We start from the raw sequence: 23,716 nt of genomic DNA, 5'->3' as shown, positions 1-23,716 counted from the left end.
TAAACACCTGATGTGTCCAAGAGATATTTTACATATCATATGATATGAAGTGTCAAATAGACCTTTTTCTCTTCCAAAAATCTGACTACTACCCCTGTTTGGTTTGACCTCGCGATCTTGAGATCCAGAGGCCGGCATTCTACCCTTAATCTGCAGAGGGTGCCACTTTCTCCTTGACTGTATACATCAATTCAGGGAACGCAGATGGTAGGTTACTTTGCAGCTTCACTTATTGTATTTTATTCTTGTTAACTTACCTCTTTATTTTAATGTTCACTGGGTGCATGGAGGTTTCTATAAGAGGATTAGTTGACTAGTAGTACGTACTTCCAATATGACTTATTTACCTGTTCCATCAATATAAACAAAGAAAAAAAAATCCTAATTTCATTACTAGTTTCTTCAGCAAGCTTTTAGGGGATATTTTATGTGATGAAGCAATTTACTGGTGATAAAAGTTCATCTGCTTTGGCAAAAATAAGCCCGTCTACTTGTTTGAAGTTTTCTGATTCATCAAGTCTTACAGTCATGGCTGGGACTCCTGAGAAATCTTCTAATGTCAGTGCACTGTTATTTACCTTCCGCTCATTAGGCATATTTCTCCCATTCATACGTCACTTTCTTCCTTGTTCTTGACCACCACAAATTCACATTGGTTTGAAGGGTGTATAGCTTGACAACACTACTGACTCTTTCTTCAGAATAGCTTTCAGTATCAAACTCATGTTCTGCAACATCACTCGGGCATTCTGAATACTTGTCTACATGCAATTCATTAAATATTTTGTCTGGATATAAACTCGTCAATTTAGAAAGCACCATTGTACCCACCACATGGTTCTTTAAACAAAGTAAACATCAGATCAGGAAACAAAACAAATGAAGCATAAAACAGAAGAGGAATGAAAGGAAATGTTAGCAGGAAATAGCCAAGACCTTCAACACTGAGAGTCTATCAACCTTGACTGCTAATAGTTCCAGAAAATTCGACAGATCACTGAATATACAAGTCTTGTCAACACTAGTCAACTCAGGACCTGCTAGCAACATTCAGCCAGCCAAGCCTGAGTGTACTCTGGTCCCTTCAAGAAAGTGTTAACATTTAAAAAAATCACTTATTTATTCATTCATATTACAAAATTGGCAATAAGATTTTTGTTGATTTCACATTACTTCTAATCAAGAAATGGATACAGATTATAGTTCATTAGTGGTGGGTAATTGATTGTCTTTAACTTTGCTGTCAGCATCACCTCGTCTCAAACTGGCAACTGTGGCTTGTCAGTGGATGTAGCAACTCAGGGCTCATGTACATAGTTGCTACCTCAGTGCTTTAATGGTAATGTGCGTGAACAGGAATGTACTGTCTCGATATACGGAATGAGTTGGCCGTGCGGTTAAGAGTGCACACCTATGAGCTTGCATTCGGGAGATAGTTGGTTTGAACCATTGTCAGCAGCCCTGAAGATGGTTTTCCACAGTTTTCCATTTTCATGCTAGGCAAATGCTGGGGTTGTTCCTTAATTGAGGCCACAGCCAAGGAAAGGGAAATCCATATCAGAAAAACTTAATCGAATCAATAAAAATATGCTTGCCAGTAGCACCCTTTCAAAGTGTCTTAATAAAAGTGGAAGTATTATGTAACAACTATTGATTTTACTTTTGCATCTGTTTCTTGGCACAGGCCAGAACAAAATGTAGCTTCTGCTACAGTTCTAGTCCCATGTATGGCTGTGACAATATGGAAATTTCTGAGGTATGAGTGTTGCTGAGTAATTACATTCAGAGTATGACTAGCGCATGTGAATGTTATGAAAGGTGTTTCATGTGGTCAGTTGTGCTGCAGTAACACCTCACTACCTCACTCCTCATTTTGTCTCATGCATCTCTTTCGTCTAATCAATATATGAAAAATGTTTCCACCTAATCAATACCTTTCTTTTTATTTAGCCTTTGGCTACTTATAAAAACATTAGAGCACTTTGCGATCATCATCAACTGCTTACATAAAAGTTTAGATAAAAACAGCATACAACAATCACATAGTTGACATTAAAAAACTGGTGTTACTAAGGGGCGTATGGGTTGGATTGGGGGGGTAGTATGCAGAGGGGGGCGGTTGTTACTAGGACGTTAAACTTCAAATAAATGAAAAATACTATCTATGATCTAAAATGTCTTTGGTATCATTTTAAGTCCCAAAGGCTTAAATAAAAAAAAATGTTGTTTAAAAAGCTAAAAAACGTGAAGTGGATAGTTTGTAATACGAATGCTAACCATGCAGGAAACATCGCGAACACCTATCTAAAACTAAAGGTGAAAATAGCAACAGTAAGCAAAAACATAGTATTTCTTAAAGAATGTCTAAAAAACGACTTAATATCCAAATTTCTAAAAGGGTTTCAAAAGAAAAAATTACACTCAGAATTTCAGTCATCAACACAGAAAATGGTTAACCAAACCTGGTTAAAAAGGGAGATAAAATTCTTGTACAAAAAGAAACAATTTCTCAATTATGAATTATACACAGCTCACCTTAAAGCTTCAGCCACCCTTTTACCGTTAGAATGGGATTCCTTCCTTAAACACAGTAGGGTTAAAGTAGATAACTGAATGGAAAAGAAACAAGTCACATTAAACTAGAGAACCTGGAAGAGGATAATCCGAAAAAGGGGAATAAGCTACAGTTTAAACCAGCCTCTGATCAAAACAGATACCCACCTCCAGTCGAAAACTTATCAGGAACAGTTTTCACAGATCAAGAATTGCAAATATTAGGTAAAGGCCCAAATTATAATTGGCACACCTCCAACAAAAGTAAGGAGCTGACCCTCACTTTAGCAGAAACCAAAGCAGCCATGCAGATTCTCCCAGCCGAAGTACAGAACGACTTGAGATATGAAGCAAAGAAAAAATCCCTTCCCTAATAAACGGATTTAAGAAAAATAACAACACTAGAATAAACAATGTACTACAGCGCAAAATCAGGCAAATCGACGTATTCGTAACTAAAGCGGATAAGGGAGGAACTATAGTCATTTTAAACAAAACCGATTATATTGAGAAAACCGAAACCTTTTTAGCAATAATAAGTTCAAGGTCGTAAGTAAAGATCCCACCTCACGGATTCAAAGAAATTTGAAAGGAATACTTAAAATACTTTCCTTCTAAGTGAGCAAAAATCACAAAAGTTGGTAAATATGAACCCAGGACTCCCTACAGCAAGAGCCATGCCCAAGTTGCATTAAAAAAATTATACCTATTAGACCAGTAATCAATTTCTGTAAGAGCCCCACATATAAAACATCACAATACATTCATAAGTTTTTAACACAAAACTATGTTTTTCATTCTAACACTGCCGTAAAAAATTCTAGTGACTTCTGTAAGATGATTAAGGACTTTAAACTTAAGCCTTCTCATGTTACATTTGAAATAAAAGACATGTATATTAATATCCCCATAGAGAAGACTATTAAGATAATAAAAACTAATTTATTAGAACACAAATGGATTAGCATACCTGAAATAGAAGAGTACATGACAATCCTTAAATTCGTACTTAACAAGAACTACTTTTTATTTAACAACAACATATACCAACAAAATGGCCTCCCCATGGGAACACCAGCCTCAGGCATATTAGCTAATATATATTTGGATCACTTGGAACATTCACGTATTGTAGACCACATTAAAGGGCTTGATGTGTGGGTATGCTATGTAGATGATACATATGCTATAATTAATAAGGATCTCAATGATAGTCTTAGTATTTTGAACGTCCTGAACACCTTAGATCAGGGCCTCTCAGGGTGCATGTGCGTGGTGCATGCACTGTGCACCGTGCAAAAGACGACTTGGCTTGGTTGACCAGAGTGCAGACCCCCCACTCCTCCATTTGGAGCAATAGCGCTTACTTTCTCTTTCCTCACGCCTGTCTCGCTCGCTCCGCCTGTCTCCTGCTGCCCCACTTGCGCCGTAGCGCTCCAAATCCGGGCTGAGTTGAGCCGAGTAGAGCCGAGCTTAGCCGAGTAGCCCAGAGACGAAGCGTTGATCCGAGCCATGCCGAGCGGCACCGATGCACAGTTCACGGAGCTCTTGCACCTCGATCTGCACGCGTGAGATTTTGTGCGTTTGAGAGGCCCTGCCTTAGATCCTAATGTACAGTTTACAATTGAAGAAGAGGAAAAACGGTTCAATCAACTTTTTAGATGTTATAACAACTAGAAAAGGGAACCAATTTTACTTTGGAATTCATAGGAAGCCTACATTCACTCCAACCAAGATTCATAATAATTCTCTACATCCCGACTCACAGAAAAAATCTCCGTTAACCAACAAAGAGAGGAATAAAGAACTTGCTTTCATCCGACAACAGGCCTTCATTAATGGCTTTAGTCTTAAAACTATTAACGGGTTAATTACTAAATGTAAATGTAAATAACAAACAAATTTAATAAAACAGTCAGAGCAAACAAAAAAGTACTTGAGGTTAACCTACAACAATCCTAACATTTACGTAATTACAAATTTATCTAATGTTAAAAACTTCATATTTGGTCCATATTGATTAACACATAACAAAAGAGAGTATAAATGATCCACCTTATATCAATACAAATTGTGTTGTTAATACAAAATCACAACATTTTTATTAGGGACCGATTTCGATGTCTTTGGACATCATCCTCAGCCATAACAGGTTAAATCTTATAATACAGAATATAAACCATTAATAATGCGATAATATAAAATGGGAGAAATATACAATATGATGCTCAAGAATCATTTTTACGAAATGTACAAGTTAAAACTTGATGGTCAGATAATAAAATAGGAATGAAAATGTTATCACTAGTTTAAAAAGTCTTTTTATATTATCTCATTATTAATGGTTTATATTCTGTATTATAAGATATATATCTTTGTTCATTTAACCTGTTACGGCTGAGGATGATGTCCAAAGACATAGAAACCGGTCCCTAATGAAAATGTTGTGATTTTGTATTAACAACACAATTTGTATTGATATAAGGTGGATCATTTATACTCTCTTTTGTTATGTGTTAATTACAAATTTATTTAAGAAATACGACATCAAGGTAGCATTTTCAACAAACAATAACACTAGGCACAGGTTTTTCAACCATAACATGATTAACCCTTGAACGCCCGAATTTTTAATTTTTTTGATATGTTCAATTTTTCTTAATAAACATTCTTAGGATAGGGTATTATTCAAGGAAGATCCATTATTTTGAAGCAAACATGTTTAGTTTCGGAAATACAGGGTGTTGCATATATGCAACGCTAGGCGTTTAAGTAGTAGTCTGCAAGGTACCAACACATATGTTGTTTTCTTCGAGAAAATAATGAAAATAAGAGGACAATGAGCGTGGAGAAGAAGATGTAAGTTATTGCTGAGTTGATTATTTACTAAGAGACAAAATAAAATAGTTTATATACAATAAGACATTATTTACAGTACCTATTATATACTGTATATATGAATCCCAGTAAAATCTCACACCAGGTAGCACATTATAACCTGACATAATGAGTATTCCGAGAAAGCACTTCAGTTCATTCTTGGTTACGAGTGGATCTGAAAAGTTCTTGAATAACGCATAATTTCGTATTTCCTGCAGTATGTAATCAAGTAAATTATCATCAAAAACAATTCGAATAATTCAACAGGGGACTTCACAAAATCACTATCAGGAAAGATACTGGAAGGTGGCGAAAAGTCTCTTACAGTCCAGTTTCGTGTAACTTGAGGTATGAACAGATTTCGATTAGAAACACAATGAGCAGCTGCAGAAGCAATACTATCATTAGGCAGGACAATATAACACTCATCATTGCAATCTTCCTCCAGTCTTTCTTGGTTGGAAAGAACAACTTCAGCTCCTGCAGCAAGCTGCCTTTGACTCAGGTTGTCAATAATCCCTCCCTCGTCCTCATCTGCCGAGTCTTCATCCGAAAGGGGTGTAGACTCTGGTCTGGAGGTTCTATATAAATAGTATCTACTCCTTCATCTTGCCTCTCTACCTCCTCGAGAATTTCTGCTAATTTCAAGCCCCTGAAATAAATGTGAATCAAATAAATGGCGCTATTCAACTATGATTTCCTCCTATATATACGAGATAAAATTTCCTACCACCACTTATAATAATTGTTACGGGGATACCCGTGGAATGCAGAGGTGAAAGAAGGTGCTGGCTGGAATGGGTCTATCCACAATATGAAACTAAACTTAAAATTTTACTGAAGGTTATATTTTCAATAGATAACACTATTTAACAAATTTTCACTAGGTGAAATAACTATGAAAGATCAGGTACAAGGTATAATTTTACAAACAAGAGCACGAAAGCACAAGTTTAGGGGTCTTTACAAGTTCTGGGCTTCGAGCCCCAATTTTTACAATCCTTGAGCTACTTGCCCAACTTTACCAAGGCACATTTTTGTCCAAAGGGCAGAAAACCCCCTCATTCAAGGAGCATTTGCTCCAAAAACCATATCAGGCCTCCTAGAGGCACTTTTACCACATATAAAAGAGCTGGCCCACTCTCAATTTATCACGCCTATTACCAGGCCATACCAGATTTAACACTTAATTGCCCACAAGGCACAACTTACATCAAATGAAGCCGGGGTATCTCGTACCCAACCTACTGGGCCTTAGTAGAAAAAACATAGGTTAAGTAAATGGCCCAAAATACAAAATGAATGGAGGCGTGTACTTGCACTCCTAAATGAAACTTCTTAAAACCTAAGAGGCACAAGGCCGATGAAACAGGGGCTGTTCCCAAACTATGGAGGTGACTCGTATAAAGGAAAATTTAAGACATTACAGAAAGGAAGAAAACCAATTACTAAACGTAGTCAGCTCAACCCAATATGAAGGGGAGCTCGAGAGGGTAAATCACTCCCTATCCCCGAATTACAGTTAAAGATATATGAAGTTTTACAAAAGCGACGGAAAATTACATGTTTGAAGATGAGTTACATAGTAAAGGTTTCGGACCTTCCCCGCGGGTTAAACTGCTGAGCTAGCAAGAAATAAAGATGTTAAGCGGCCATTACCTTACTGAAGAACTGCTGCCTTATGAAAGAGACGCTTTCCGTCTCCTGCTACACGTCCATACACTTAAATGTTGATGATGTGGCTGAGAGACAGGAAAGTCAGCAGTTTTTATACTCTCGGGGAAGATTCGAGACCTTTCATGAATAATTAAGACACACCCACAGGCGTTTATTGGGTAGGTCACAGTTACACATCAAAATCGAAGAAGAAAGAACGATTGGCCAAAAATTAATTACAGAAATAATTGATTGGCTAACTTCAAAACTGGCGGATAGAAAAGATTAATATTGCCAACCCACAAATGAAAGAATGAAATTTACTAATAAGAAAACTTATGAGTACAAAATATCTTCAAGGAAGTTCCCTCACTTCTCACCAGGGTGCATGATCATAGTTTTTTAGTAGAGACATCTATGAGAGAATGTCCAAACTTCTTGATAAATAGTAAACAAAAACACGTCAAAATTAACACAGTGACATCTTCAGAGCAAAAGTTTAAGTAGATCCAGTTTTAAGTTCACAGTTTCTCCTGTAGAGGAGTACTTTAAGGTGGAAAATTCAAATGTGCAGCGTAGAGGTGTACCAGCCGGTACAACAACAACAACAACAACAATAATAATAATAATAATAATAATAATAATAATAATAATAATAATAATAATAAACTGGTATATGAGTCTGAATTGCATGTACAGCAACAACTGGTTGTTACGTCAATAACAAACCCTTCAATACCAAATTGGTACATAAGGAAGTGATTTGACAACGGATCCGCCTAGCATTGCGAATATGCAACGCCGGGAATATGTGGATCTCACTCGCCCACGAGTTATTGATTGTAAAAGGAATCGTGCTACATTCAAATTCTGATGAATTTACTTCCTGGATTTCCTAAAAGAGGTTAATTATATCTAAATCATAAAATTATATGGCGAATCTTACCTCTTATGGTATGCCATTGTGTTAGCTGGAACACACGGCGAACTTCAAACATGCTCCTCGTCAACAATCAAGCGGTGACTGTTGATTAACCAACTCGTAACAAAGCACAACACTTCCCTTAACCGAATACGCGCGCAATTTTCATTCTTTTACTGGAAAACAACTTCATACATTGAAAGAAAAGAGCACCAGCACGCTGTTGCACATATGCAACGCTAGGCGTTAATGGGTTAATAAGAACAAAGAAGAATGTTTCCAGGATTCAGGAATTTATAAGTTGATCTGCAACCAGTGCAAGGCCACATATGTCGGGCAATCCGGACGGAACTTTCCAATAAGGTATCAAGAAAACGTCAATGCGGAAAAACATAGAAGACCGAGCTCGATAGCTGCAGTTGCTTAAGTGCGACCAGTATCCAGTATTCGGGAGATAGTAGGTTCGAACCCCACTGTCGGCAGCCCTGAAAATGGTTTTCCATGGTTTCCCATTTTCACACCAGGCAAATGCTGGGGCTGTACCTTAATTAAGGCCACGGCCGCTTCCTTCCCACTCCTAGCCCTTTCCTATCCCATCGTCGCCGTAAGACCTATCTGTGTCGGTGCGATGAAAAAAAAACTAGAAAAAAACAAAAAACAAAACAAACATAGAAGGTTTTCCGCAATGGGAGTACATATGAAAGAGGCGGGTCATAAATTTACAGATATCAAACAAGACCTTGTAATCATTAATAGACTAAATAAAGGAAGACTGATGAATAGTTTAGAAAATATTCACATTTTTCTGGATAAGTTAATTAATAAGGACAAGAACTTAAATGAGATGAATGAACAAAGAAATCATTTATACGAACATATATTCTGATACATGGAATTATTAGGTACCGGTAGGAATCAAGTACGCCCAGCAATTGTAACAAGCAATCACGAGGCCGCTACGTCACAGACAGAAGCCACCTCCTCGCGTGGAACAACAAATGACGACACGTCCTCGCTTCCCTTCCCCCCTCCGAATCATGCTAGCATACAGATCTCATCACACCGCTATTACGCAAGGTCGAGGAGAGTAGAATCAGACCCACACCCGTAATTATGGGAAGTAAAAGGAAGTAAATTGGACTGGGGTAAATTCAAAATTTCTCAATTAATTTCCATGATTCTTAACAGTTTCTTTAGGCAATACATCCCCAGCCGAACTAAAAGACGCATATTTCTTTCTGCCGGTTACAGATCGTACAACAGGCTATCCGACCTGACGAGTTTATGAATACAAAAGTTGTTTAATTCAACCAACAGCGGACAGACCCTTTCCACTTAGAAAAAGGATAAGCAAGAGAATCAAGCTTCATAGTACAGTACAAAAGTGACGTGCAAGAAACAAGAAGTCAAGTAAAGAAGAAACAGACTCTAGCAAAAAACTTTTCTTCAGGATCATAACACCAAAAAGTTTTTTAGTTTCTTAAACAAGAAGTGATTTTATTAAGCCTTCGGGACTTAAAATGATACCAAAGACATTTTAGATCACAGATAGTATTTTTAATTTATTTTAAGTAACAACTGCCCCCCTCCGCACACTACCCTCCCCTCCATCCAACCCATACGCCCCTTACTAACACCAGTTTTTTAATGTCAACTATGTGATTGTTGTATGCTGTTTTTATCTAAGCTTTTATGTAAGCAGCTGATGATGATCGCAAAGCGATCGAAACGTCCTGATATTAATTTTTTTTATTATTATTTTTTTCTTCTTCTTCTTGTTTTCGAATAGGTCTACTATGGACCACGTTAAGCATCATTCATTTACGGTTCTTCCTCTTTCGATCGGCCCAGTACTTCTTCATCCTTTCGGAGTGGGCTTCTTTACGTTCTCGTGACCAGTTGTTGCCGGTCCGTTTTTTGCTACTTTGATCTTGGAATCCCTTAATTTTGTTGATGATTTTTCTGTATTCCTGTCTGTTGTATACTGCCTGCTGTGATATATTATTTTCCTCCATATCCTCCTTGACCCCTTTAAGCCAGCTAGTTTGTGTCTTCCTGTTCTCCATGTATTCCAGAATTCGCTTGGCTGTTCTCTCTGGTGGCATTCTTTTAATGTGTCCGTAGAAGCAGAGTCTTCTCTTCTTGAAGGATGTTGTGATTTTTTCGGTCCTTTTGTATAGTTCCTCATTTGGTCGCAGTCTAAATTCTTGACCCACTTTCCTGGGCCCTAGTATCTTCCTCAAGATCTTCCTTTCTGTCTTTTCAATGTTTTCTAGTAAGCCCTTCCTGTTCAGTGGAATACATTCGATCGCATATAGACTTTCTGGTTTGATGACAGTGTTGTAATGTCTGATTTTTGCAGTGAATGAAACTGATTTTTTATTGTAGACATTTCGACATAACTGGTATGCTGCTTCCATCTTTCTTGCCCTTTCCTGTAATGCTATTCCTGGTAGTCCTGTTGGGGTTATCCATTCCCCTAGATATTTAAACTTCTGTACTCTTTTAATTGTTCCATATTTGGTGACAATATTTTGTGTCGGATCCTTTTTGTCCTGAATCATTAGTTCCGTCTTTTCGAAGGATATCTGAAGTCCCGTCTTTACAGCAGTCTCTTGAAGTGTTTCAATTTGTACCTTGGCTGTTTCAGTGTCTTCTGCCAGTATTGCCATATCATCTGCGAATGCTAGACAGTCAATTTTGATTCCAGATCTTCCCAGTGATATTCCATTTTTCACCCCTAATTCCATCAGTCTCTTCCTCCACTCTCTGACCACTTTTTCAAGTATAACATTAAACAGAAGTGGTGACATCCCGTCCCCTTGTCGGACACCTGTTTCGATCTTGAATGGTTTTGACAACATACCCATAAACTTAACCTGTGATGTAGTGTCAGTGATGGTTTCTTTGATTAAATTTCTAGTTTTTTTATCTATCCCAAACTCTTCTAACGTGCTTATCAAGGTTGCTCTGTCGACTGAATCATAGGCTTTCTTAAAATCCACAAATACAATCACTAGATTTTTGGCTGTGAGTGCACGTAGTTGTATTATGGAGATTAGGTTGAAAATTTGCTCGCTGCATGATCTCCCTTTCCGGAATCCTGCCTGCTATTCACCAAGTTCTTTTTCTATTATCCCTTCAGTCCTGTTTTGTAGTGCCTTGGATAGAATTTTAGAGGCAACTGGTGGCAATGATATTCCTCTGTAATTGTTAACGTTTGTTCTGTCTCCTTTTTTGTGCAGCGGGTGTATTAATGATGTCTTCCATTCCTTTGGGATGCTCTCCGTCTGCCAAATCTCCTCAAACAGTGCTTCTAGCTGAGTCACTAAGTGTTCTCCGGCATATTTCAATAACTCTGCAACTATTGAATCTTCACCTGACGTCTTATTGTTCTTCAGTCCTGTTATTATTCCCCTGATTTCTTCTTTATTAGGTGGTTCTGAGTCCGGTGTCTGGTTCTTGGGTTTCTCAAACATTAGAGTTTCCTCTGGTTTTTTACAGTTCAGTAGTTTCTGGAAATAATTTGCAAGGTGTTGGCAATTCTGTTCATTTCCAGTGATTAGATTTCCTTCGTCATCTTTGAAGCATAGGGTTGGCGGTTTGTATCTTGTTAAGTTCCTCCTGAATGTCTGGTAGAAATTACGTGTATTGTTTTTCACGAAATCTTCTAGTTTCTTTAGTTGCTGTGTGTCATAATGTTTTCGTTCACCTCTTATGGTTTTAGCTGTTGTTTTCCTTTGTGCTTTGAATGACTCCCAGTCTTCTGGTTTCTTAGTTGAGTTCCATTTCTTCCATGTCTGAGCCCTTCTTTGTAGTGCTTCTTCGCAAACTTCATTCCACCACGGATGTTTCTTCTTTTTACTTCGTAGGATTGTTTGTTCCGCTGCTTGTTGTATTGATGTTGCCATCTCAGTCCAACTGTGACTTTGAATCTTATTTATCCTGTTCTGGTATTCATTCACAGTCTGCTGATTGAACTTCAGATCTTCTATTCTGTATCTTGTAATTTTTGTACCACTACTTTTTCTCCTTTCTGGTGTTAATTTCATCTTAATTTTTGTCAGATAGTGGTCAGAGTCGAAGTTTGCTCCTCTAGCTACATGTACATCTTGAATTTCTCTGGAGTTTTCATAACTGATTGCAACATGGTCAATCTGAAATTCGCCCAATAATTTGTTAGGTGATATCCATGTTGTTTGTTTCTTTGGCTTCTTCTGGAACTTGGTGGTCATGATGTTCAAATTGAATTTTTCACACAACTCTATCAACCTCTTACCATTCATGTTTGTCTTGCTGTGAGCCGTGAATTTTCCTGTGGTTCTTGATGGTTCATTCCTTCCAATTTGTGCATTGAAGTCTCCTAGCAGAATTACAACATTTTTCTCTGGAGTATTTCCTAGAATTTCTTCCAGACCTTCCCAAAATTTTTCTACTTTCTGTGGATTTTGTTGGTTGTCCTTATTTATTGGTGCATGTGCATTTATTATTGTGTATTTCTTGTTCTTGTTTTTGAAAGTTAGTGTTGACATCCTTGGTGAGGTGGATTTGAATTCCGTTATCTTGTCTGCCATTGAATTGTGTACTACAAATGCTGTTCCAAACATCCAGAGACCTTTAGTGTTTTGTATTTTCTCTGCTGGTTTACCTTTATAAATCCTGTAGTTGTGTGTTTGTACCGTATTTTCGTCTTGGTATCTTGTTTCTTGTATAGCTAATATTTTCATCTCTTGTTCATCCATCATTTTAGTCAGTTCCATTTGTTTCCCTATTTTCAACATCGAGTTTACATTCAGTGTCCCTATGAACGTTCTGTGTTTACATTTGTGATTTGTCTTTGGGATTCTAAGACCCTCCGACTGGTCTTGACTTGCGCAATGCTGCTGGACCCCCGGATCTGAATGCCCAGCTTCGGTAGCTTCGCCACCACGAGGATATGAGTTACTCATTGCACCTTTCATGACTGATACTTGTTTAGAGCTTGTGCTTCTAGAAATTTGCATTTCCATCTGCTACGACTTGGTTCGCTGCACCAAGAAGTTTTCCAGGCCGCCCCTAACATGGGGAACAGACGCTACGGGAATGGCAGAGTGCTTTTTAGGCGGCACTCACTCGCCTTGTCACATTGCCGTCACTGGATATATGTGGCATTTTTTAGAGACTATGGTGCCCTCCACAGTCCCACCACATCCTGGTGGCAATGCCGCTGTTGGTCCGGGACTGCTTATTTGTCAGGTTTCCCTGCTTATATCGCAGCTGCCCTCCATATCTGGAGGGATGCCCACTATCCGCCACCTGTGGACCCGCCTGGTCGCAGTCAGCTCTGCGTCCCATACACTGGGCAGGTATTATTTTTTTATTATTATTATTATTATTATTATTTTTTTTTTTGTTGCTAGTTGCTTTACGCTGCACCGACGCAGATAGGTCTTATGACGACGATGGGACAGGGAAGGGCTAGGAGTGAGAGGGAAGCGACCGTGGCTTTAATTAAGATACAGCCCCAGCATTTGCCGCAGCTATCAAGCTCAGTGTCTGATATTATTAATGTTTTTATAAGTAGCCAAAGGCTAAATAAAAAGAAAGGTATCAGGTAAAAACATTTTTCATATATTGATTAGATTACATTATCGATACGGCAATGAAGTGGTTAGTTTGTAATACATCTCATTTGTGGTGCCACCATTTGTTTTTGCTGTACTATAAGTACTGTTTGAGGATCTAACCAGCCTCTGGGCTGATGACTTAACATACATTGATTTTACATTCATACGGTAGTTCAAAGATATGCTTTTCGTTTGGTTTCAGCCCTGAAAGCCAATGGTAAAGATGCTCATCCCACAAAGCTGTTAAAACAAGCATCTGTCACTCTGTTGCGCTGTTTGGCTATTTGCTGTGGTATTGATGCAGACCATGTTCAGCCTTCCTCCACCACCATACTGTCTTCTTTGTTGCGGGAGTTGGTACAGGTAAGAGATCAAACTTTTTTGATACTATAAATTTGTTGTTGCTTTAGTTCTGAATTTGTGTTACACTTTGCTGTCTTTACAGTAGTTTGTTTTTTCATGTATGGCTATGTTGATTTATAGCTATATAAAATTTAACCTTTTTAATGTAACCAATATTACAAGCATTATGTACAGTGTATTGTAGTTTTTTTATTAAAATACTATCATAGAGGAAAGTTCTTATGACTGAATTATCAAGTTCTTGTTGTTGTAACGTATGGCTTCTCTCACAACACAAATAATATCAATAAGTAAGAGTGTTTAGCACGACCCAGGATTATTGCAAGCAATACAAGAATAATAATAAATAGAACACTTATCAAGAAATCCCAAGGAAAAGGTCGTCGCGAGTTGTGGAAACAAGGGCTCAAGAGGCCGAGCGGAACAATAAAACTAAGTTTTAATTAATAGTTGGCTGAAATAACAAATCCTCAGATTTGATTTTTTTTTTAAGGAAACTTTAATTGAGGTTAAATTGATTAAAACAAAACTTCCGACCCTGTCTAATAATCTACAAATTAAAATACTTAAAATATCATTTGTCAATTGAAGATTATTTAAAGGTAAAAAAAAATTATTAGCACCAATCTTACAATGCTTGAACGCTAGAATTAGGATACCAAGCTGAAAACCTTTTCTAATGCACTATCTCGGTTGTACTTGATATATGAAAATGGTATTTAATCGCAAACGTCATGCAACTCCAATTATCCGGGAGAAGAAAATCAATTATCATGCAAAAAATACCCACAAATAATTGAGGGACAAGTAAATATCGCTACTCCAAGAGACACATAAATCAACTAAATATCACAAGACCGCAGGAAAGTGTCCTGCACACAGAAAGGTCATATACACATAAGGCGAATGTCAAGTGTCATAATAATCAATCGATACTCACATGTCAAACACAACAGAGTAACGCCCACCAACAGTTTGCATTCTGTTACATGACAGCGCAACACGTGACCACCCCCGTAAAGAAGATGGCTACAGGAAGGAACCAAGGAGTCCATTAGAAAAGCTTTCTCCTAATTATCTTACTTCCCCAAATGGTGGTTGAAAAATCTTCAAAATAATAAACATGATTTTTAGAATAAATGAAATAAAATGAAATTAAACCCTCTTGTAGATCATTATACTCATACTATGTACATAACCACTCTTTCTTAGGGGCTCCTCTAACATTGATTTGTTACTTTACGTCCATGAACCATTTAAACAACCACATCATGAAGCTAAAATTAAATTCATCATTACAATTACAGTGAAACCCCAAGGATAAAATTCAACATCACATGGATAGGATCACGACCTGTTTCTCAAATATTTCTCAGTACTGAATCTCCGAAAGATTGAATCCGTAATTTTTCACCTCCTTATAATGCCAAAACAGTTTCTATTTTCCTTAAATACCACGCATTAGTAGATTCCGTTGACTAGATTAGTCCAGTAGAGAAACATATTCAAATATACTCACAAGGTTATAGAATAACAACTCTTAGAATAACAAACCAAATCTTCAGGCCTAATCGCCCAGATGGATGATCATTTACCCAGGATCCAGTCCTAAAACCATCTTCACCGTCCTTGAATGTGTTTTATTCCTTAATGTATAACCAGATCGTTGCCAGCAATCCGCCTTCTTCAAACAAATAATCAGAAACAACTGCACTCCTCATTTATTGTCGTCTTACGTCAGTCGATCGCAGAGTCACTTCAACTTCTCGTAGCTAGAGAGCAGCACATACTAGCAACAAGGGAGCCTAGTACCATGCCAGCCGCTAGAAGGCGTGCAGTTACCGAGCGGAGAATAAGACAATGCCTACCACGATGTTCAAGTTCACTCAACAGGCGACAATTACATGAAGGCATAACTGAGCCGCAAAATACTTCATGGCTCGCGACGAGTAATTCAAAATCCATAATAGCTTTATTGGGAAGTAACTCCAATACAAAATCTCTAGACAACAGAAATATGCAAATAACAGTAATAATGTACAGATATATTAGGGAACAGAGTCTTTTTTCACCTTGTTTCTGGCTGTCCAGCAGTATAGGGCAGCTAAATTGCCTTGTTTTTGTTGGATTGGGTTGAGTCCTGTGTACTGAAGTAGATGTTTCGAGTCCATTACTGATCAAGTAATTTTCCGTCGGGTATATTTTGATTCTAGCTAGATGTGCAACTAAGCAGTCATGTCCTGTTTCCAATCTTAAGATCGCCACTGCTTCTTTCCATGGCTTGATTTTGTTTTTGTCCCATAGGTTATTTTTTTCCATTTCTTCATTGTAGTAAGTTGGGTAGTTACTTCCATTTATCAAGGATTTTATTTGTGATTATCTTCTTGATTGGGTTAGCTGCCAGAGGTTTGGTTTTGGTTCTCATGTAGGTACTAGTGCCCCTTTTTTTTTCTTTCTGCAGTACTTTATCTGCCAGTTTGTTGCCTTCTACTTCTACATGTGTGGTGATCCATTGTAAAGTGATGTTTTTCTTTAAAGTTTTAAATTTTGTTAGTATGTGTTTAACCCCTCAGTGCCGACCTCTATACATGGTATAGACCCTCTTTTCTTCTGTAGCCGCCGACCTCTATACGTGGTATAGACCCATACATGGTTTTGCATTTACGGCTACAGCGCCAAGAGTTTTGGAGTTATGGATATGCAAATTGTTTTGTTTCCATGACATTTTTGGGTTTATCAGTGTTGTAAATAAGAACTGAAAATCGTTAAAATGCAGTTGTTTTTGTGAGGATAAGTATTTGTCAAGTAAGTCTGAGCACTAATCTCTGCTTTTTTTAAAGTCTGTTTGCTTCATTCTTTCCCACAGAATAAAATAAAGAAATGATGATCTGAGAAGTTTGTCTTTTTGCGTGATGTTCTTTGCTCTAATTTTACATTAAGAGTGTGGTTTATTTATTATATTTGTCTTTATTTCTCAGCTTGTAATATTCTCATAACTCTCCGCGAGCGCTCTCTGTAGGCATCAGTTAGTGTTGCGTTTTGTCATACGATACGAGAACCAGTTGTTCATTGTATACATCTCGTTTGAGATGTCTCGACCTTTTATCTGAAATATGTATCGAGTTGGTTTGTTTCGTCATAAATGTTATCATTTAGTTTCGTGTTGCTGCTTTTGGTCTCGCTGCAGCTTCATCACAGTAAAATTAAATTCCTTCAAGGTCCACCTATTCAATACAATAACATTTTATTGTGATTCAGTCACACGTCAAATGGTCAAATGGTACTAGTTTCGGCATCTATGTGCCATCATCAGCCTTAAGTACAAATTAGACAATATATATTCCTAAAACATCTAAAAACACATTTTAACACATTATAAAATACAATTGCTGTAGTGATACACGAGATAAGTTAAAATTATGATACAATTTATTGCTGTGATATAAAATTCTTAAAATTTCGGCTGTTCATTACATAGTTCAGTCTATGTACATCCGGGATAAGTGAATTTGTGCTGTTGTCTGCTATCTATGTGAGTGACATTTATTCCTTTGATATTAGGTGGTTCTGGAGAAGTTTACTTTGATCATGTAAGATCGTGATGTAAATAAAGATGAATTCCCACTTCAGTTTAAACCTTGAGCAGCATATTAAACGTGTTGTTACACAGACGGAGCCGGACGAAGTGTGTGGGCAGCGGTAAAGGAGCTTCGTCAGTCCGTGTGACGCGTCGTGCTCAATGGCTAGCTCCAGCCGTGGTTTGACTGACAGTAACGTGCTTGAAATATTGTGTAATTCAGATGAATGTTTAGTCGGAAGTAGTAGTGACAGTATTAGCAGCAGTGATAGTGAAATAGATGATGTGGCTGTGGCGGATGCAGTGGTAAATGATGAGAGTGACGATGAGGAGGAACCAGTACTTCGAAATTTTGTGTAGGAGACTATAGATAATTATACAGGTCAAAGGGAAGTTTTCAACAATGAGTTGTGATTCCTAAATTCTCCAATAATATTCAGACAAGTCACAGGGACAAACATTGAGCAGTTATCTTATCAGGTTCAGCTGATGGAAGGTTTGTTTACAAAATACGCTTGCTTGGACGGGGAACGAAATATTCAAGGGCGGCGCGCATCAGATAATTCAGTTCCAAGGTTGCAGGAAAGACATTTTATCAGGAAATTACCACCGAAGAGTGAGAAATCCAAACCTCAGAAACATTGTATCGTGTGTTCAAAACACAGCGAAAAGATGATGTCGGTGTACTGCTGCCAGGAGTGTGACTTGGGTCTCTGTCTCGAAGAGTGCTTTGAACTCTATCACACAAAACTAAATTACTAAGGAAATGTGAAACAATTATGTAATTATCTCCATGTACATAGTTCTATCATAAGGAATTCCAAACTTCTTGAATATCGGGCTACTCTTATACTTGTAGTAATGCTTTAAGTGAATCAATGTATTTCAGTCACGCGTAGTTGAAATCTCATCCGGCTGGGGGGTAGGAAGCTCTTTAAATGGCTGTGATGCTGAGGGGTTAATTTCATGAAATTTTTATGAATGGGGTTTGATATGTGAGGATACTGCTTGTATGGCAGCTAATGAATCTCTGAGTAGGACTGCTTTTTCAAATAAATTGACTCTATAAAGTAGGGCTCACAAATAGACGGAGCAGGTGGTGAGCTTTCTGCCGATTGTAATCAAGTTGCAGAAATTTAATGAGATCAGTTTAAAAATTATTTCAAATTCTACTACATTTGAATCATGTTTTGTCGTTCATAATCCTGGATATTTTGTATTTTCTCTACAGAAACCTTGACACTCTACCTTGCAGATTTTTAATTTGTTTCCATTACATCTATCTTTACCTTTTGGCATACAATTACTTTGCTTGAAAAGGCACTGGGGAATGCAATTATTTATATTCGGATTAAATTCTTAATTACTTGGCAACAACATTTCAGTTACATTTTAAATTGCCATCTTTGCCCGGAAGTTTTTAGTGTTTTTAAATATTTTTGTCTAATGACAATCCTACGGGAGGAGAACTTGTGTTTGAAACCCAAGAACAACTTCATTTTAAACTCTTTCATTTTATATACTGTAGACATTGAATTGCCACAATTGCTTAACACATAAGTTTCTGAGCTGCTATCTGCACTATTATCAAAGAGAAATGAGAAAATATCTTGTGATGATAAGATATCTTTCTTTCCGGTACTGAGTGAAAATAAAATTAACTTTAAAAAATTCACAGTTGAATTGAATAAGAATGGAACGTTTTCATGGAAGGATGAAAAGGAAATATCGTATGGTCCAGAGTGGTCTGGGGAGAGAAGAATAAAGCATAGTGCAATGATGAAGGAATACTGGAAAGAACGGAGAGGAAACAATGAGGACCGAGCTCGATAGCCACAGTCGCTTAAGTGCGGCCAGTATCCAGTATACGGGAGATAGTAGGTTCAAACCCCACTGTCGGCAGCCCTGAAAATGGTTTTCCGTGGTTTCCCATTTTCACATCAGGCAAATGCTAGGGCAGTACCTTAATTAAGGCCACGGCCGCTTCCTTCCCACTCCTAGCTCTTTCCTGTCCCATCGTTGCCGTAAGACCTATCTGTTTGAAATAATAACATTAAGTTATTTATTAGACCACCTAATCAATACAAAATCGTCTTGGATGATTTACATAAATTTGTTAGCTAATAGTGGTACATGTTTCGCCTTCCCTGAAGGCATCATCAGCCATAGTCTTAACCTTAAATTAAAAATAAGCGTCTAAATAACATGTAGTAATGAAATGAATTTTAAAATCTTGAAGAGATTTGAAGTAAAATAACATTAAAAATAATGATGGTTTGAAAATACAATGTGATGAGATACAATAGTGTAAGTATTAACAAAATTAACATTAGAAGGCTGCTAAAATAAGTACAATGGATAAAACAACAGATTGTTATACAACAAGTAGTAAGATTGCATAAAAGTAAAGTTGATAGTCTGGCGGTTATAAATAGATGATGGTGAAAAATCTTATATAATCAAAGTAAAGAAGAGAGAATAAAAGTCAAAGGTAGTCGAGAGATCCGAAGTTAATCATGATCTTGAAGATAAAAGACGGAAGTCAGATGCATATGGAGAAGTTGTAGAACACGTTGAGGATATGAAGTTGGTGAATAGAAGTTGAAGAACAGTTTCAAATAGGATCACTATGGACCATCTCAAAATTTTGAAGTGATGTTCAAATGTTGCAAATTGTGAGCTTGCAGATATTCAAGTTGAAAAAGCATATAAAAGTGGAATCTGTAAATGGAAGCAAGAAACGTAGAGTTAATTGTGTGAAAAGATATTTGAAAAATATTGAAGTAGAATCGTATGCACTTACCATTTGACGGTGACAAGGATAGCTTGCAATATTATGAGTTAGAAGTATTTGCAACAGTAGACTTCTTGCTACGTGTGTTATAACTGTAGTTTTGTGCTGGAGGGGGATCTGTTTGCGTTGACGTAACTTTTTTTTTTTTTTTTGCTAGGGGCTTTACGTCGCACCGACACAGATAGGTCTTATGGCGACGATGGGATAGGAAAGGCCTAGGAGTTGGAAGGAAGCGGCCGTGGCCTTAATTAAGGTACAGCCCCAGCATTTGCCTGGTGTGAAAATGGGAAACCACGGAAAACCATCTTCAGGGCTGCCGATAGTGGGATTCGAACCTACTATCTCCCGGATGCAAGCTCACAGCCGCGCGCCTCTACGCACACGGCCAACTCGCCCGGTGTTGACGTAACTATTGGAGGGGGGCTGCTATTGGTGGGAGGGAAGGAAGAGAGTGTATTACTGCGCGTGTTGTAACGGTGTAAGGCTATTGGAGGGAGCGATGTTACGGTGGGTGTGGCTATGGGTTTATTGGTTGTATTTGAATTAGAGGTACTAGCGGCGGGGGAAAGGGAGGGGGGTATATTAGCTGTAGGGGAGGTGGGAACTCTAATTGATGTGAGGTTGAAGATTTTTAAGAATTTGTTGGTGAGGGAAGTTGATTCTCGTAATAAAATAAGAATCTGTTCATACAAGGGGCTTTTTTTATCAATAGTGTCATTTAGATTTTTATCTTTATTAAAATGTTGGTCGAGGAAAATAAATAAGTTTTCATATTCTGTCATGAGTTTGCTTTTATTGACTCTTTTTAGGATATGGAGGTCTTGTTCTATTGTGGTGAATTTATGCCCGGTGTCCCTCATATGGTTGGCCATTGCGGAGAATTTGTTGTGTCTTTGGGCATTGTAATGCTCGGCGTATCTGGTAGAGAAGCTGCGGCCAGTTTGGCCAACATAAGAAAAATTACATGTAGAGCATTTCAATCTGTATATTCCTGATCCAGAGTAACTATTGTCTGTGATGTTAATAGAGTTGTGATTGAAGAATAAATTACGATTAGTGTTTTTTGTTGTGTAGGCTATTTTTATTTCGTGCTTCATTAATGAATTGGTTATCGGGTAAATGCTATGGTTACTGAACGTGAATTTAGCGTATTTTGGTTTGACGGGTTTTGATGGAGTTAAATTGGTAGCTAGTTTCAGTTTGGTTTTATTGATGATTTTATCAATCATACTCGTGTTAAATCCATTGAATTTAGCTATTTCCTTGATGAATAGTAATTCTTTCTTTAAATTAATAGAGGACATAGGGATCTTTAATGCTCTATATATTAAACTGTGATAAGTGGATTTTTTCTGTGAGTTGGGATGTAAAGAATCATTTTTTATGGTTGTTGGAGAAAAGGTGGGTTTTCTGTATATTTGGAAGTCGAATTTGTTCAATGCTCGTGTGATTTTGATATCTAAGAAGTTCAAAGAGTTATTGAACTCATCTTCTTTAGTGAATTTAATATTATTATCTAAGTTGTTGAGGAATGATAGTATGTTATTGCTGTTGTTGATTTGTTTATCAATGATAGCTATGGTATCATCAACATAGCGATGCCAAAGACAGAGTCCGTTGATGTTATTAATAATCTTACTATGTTCGAGATTATCTAAGTATATATCGGCTAGTATTCCAGATAATGGGTCTCCCATCGCTAGACCTTCTTGTTTGTAAATTTTCTTATTGAAGGTAAAATAGTTGTTGTCTAAAACGAAATTAAGTAATTTTAACCATTCATCAATTTCGATTTTACTCAATGAGCTATGTTTCAACAGATTGTTTTTTATGATGTTAATAGTATTGTTGATAGGGATATTAGTATACATGTTGGTGATGTCAAAAGAACATAAAACGTGGTTTGGTTGTAGACTGAACTTATTTAGGGAATTACAAAGTTCGATCGAGTTCTTTATGGGGTTGGAGTTGTGAAATTTGAAGTGTTTTTTTAGGAATTTGTGTAGGAATTGAGAGGTTTTATAGGTAGGACTATTGATACTATTAATTATAGGCCGAATGGGGACATCATTTTTATGAATTTTGGGCAGTGATCTGACTGTAGGTAATTTTGGGTTCATTACAGTTAATTTCTGATAATCTTGATCATTTAAAATGAAGTTAGAATTTTTAAGAAGGTTCTTTAAGTTACGCTGTATTTTGTTTGTTGGATCTTTGTTAATTAAGGTATAGGTATTGTCTGAAAAAAAGGTTTCAGTTTTATTGATGTAATCTTGTTTGTTCATTATTACTATGGTGTTGCCCTTATCTGCTTTTGTAATTACTACGTTGTTGTTATGGATTTTGGATTTCAGGTTTAGAATTTGTTTCGAGACATTGTAGTTATTATTAGATGTTATCTCATTAATCAAAGTTGGGAGTTTCTTTTTTACTTCATATCGTACGTCATTCTGTTTATCAATTGGGATTTGTTTATCGATATTAGTTTCGGTTTCAGCGATGGTAGTGATGATGTCTTCTGCCTTTTTGTGATTAGGCCAATTATGTTTGATGCCTTTATCTAATAGATTTAATTCTTGGTTAGAGAAGGTTGCATTAGATAGGTTGATTGTAGTGGGAATGTTAGTCAAATGGGAAGGGGACACTTTGTTGTTTGTATTTTGGTCAGGAGTTTTACATTTGTTTTCTTGAAGACAAAGTAATTTATGGTTTAGGGTTTTCTGTTTCTTGTCTAATACGTAAGATAGTTTGAGGTCAGTGTACCTTAAAAATGAGCTCCATTCGAGTGGGGGTAATTTCTGAGAGATGGTCAAATGAGTCCTATATAATTGTAAATTTAGTAGAGATTTCTTCTTGTATAATACTGTAGTTTAATTTCATTTTTCAACCATATGTTGTTTACTTTCTTTTGAGTGGCATTAGATTTTGAATAGGGATGACTTTTTCTTTGTAAAGATTTGAGAAATTTAGGTACCAACTCTAATTTCAAGCAATCTTTAAGAAACTTGATATCTCTAGAAATCTTGCCTATTTTAATTTTTAGGTTCAAGTACTTGTTAGGTTTTACTATTGCCTGGTTGGCATTGACATTACATGTAATAAATATCATTTTTGGTCCGTATTGATGATATTTGATTGAAATAATAACATTAAGTTATTTATTAGACCACCTAATCAATACAAAATCGTCTTGGATGATTTACATAAATTTGTTAGCTAATAGTGGTACATGTTTCGCCTTCCCTGAAGGCATCATCAGCCATAGTCTTAACCTTAAATTAAAAATAAGCGTCTAAATAACATGTAGTAATGAAATGAATTTTAAAATCTTGAAGAGATTTGAAATAAAATAACATTAAAAATAA

At 37.0% G+C, this 23,716-nt stretch overlaps 1 protein-coding gene across 1 annotated transcript in view; it reads left to right on the top strand.

Moving 5' to 3' along the window:
* The window catches only part of HERC2 (E3 ubiquitin-protein ligase HERC2), a 509,505-nt gene that overhangs the window by 219,284 nt on the left and 266,505 nt on the right, over positions 1-23,716 (top strand). The window contains exon 35 of the mRNA XM_068226746.1: positions 13,820-13,980. Coding sequence (XP_068082847.1) covers positions 13,820-13,980 — 161 coding nt within the window. The remainder of the gene's footprint in view (positions 1-13,819; positions 13,981-23,716) is intronic.

Source organism: Anabrus simplex, chromosome 3 (assembly GCF_040414725.1).
Source record: "Anabrus simplex isolate iqAnaSimp1 chromosome 3, ASM4041472v1, whole genome shotgun sequence".
Classification (NCBI taxonomy): domain Eukaryota; kingdom Metazoa; phylum Arthropoda; class Insecta; order Orthoptera; family Tettigoniidae; genus Anabrus; species Anabrus simplex.
The sequence above is the reverse complement of the archived record's forward strand: the minus strand, read 5'-3'. Positions and strand labels throughout refer to the sequence as shown.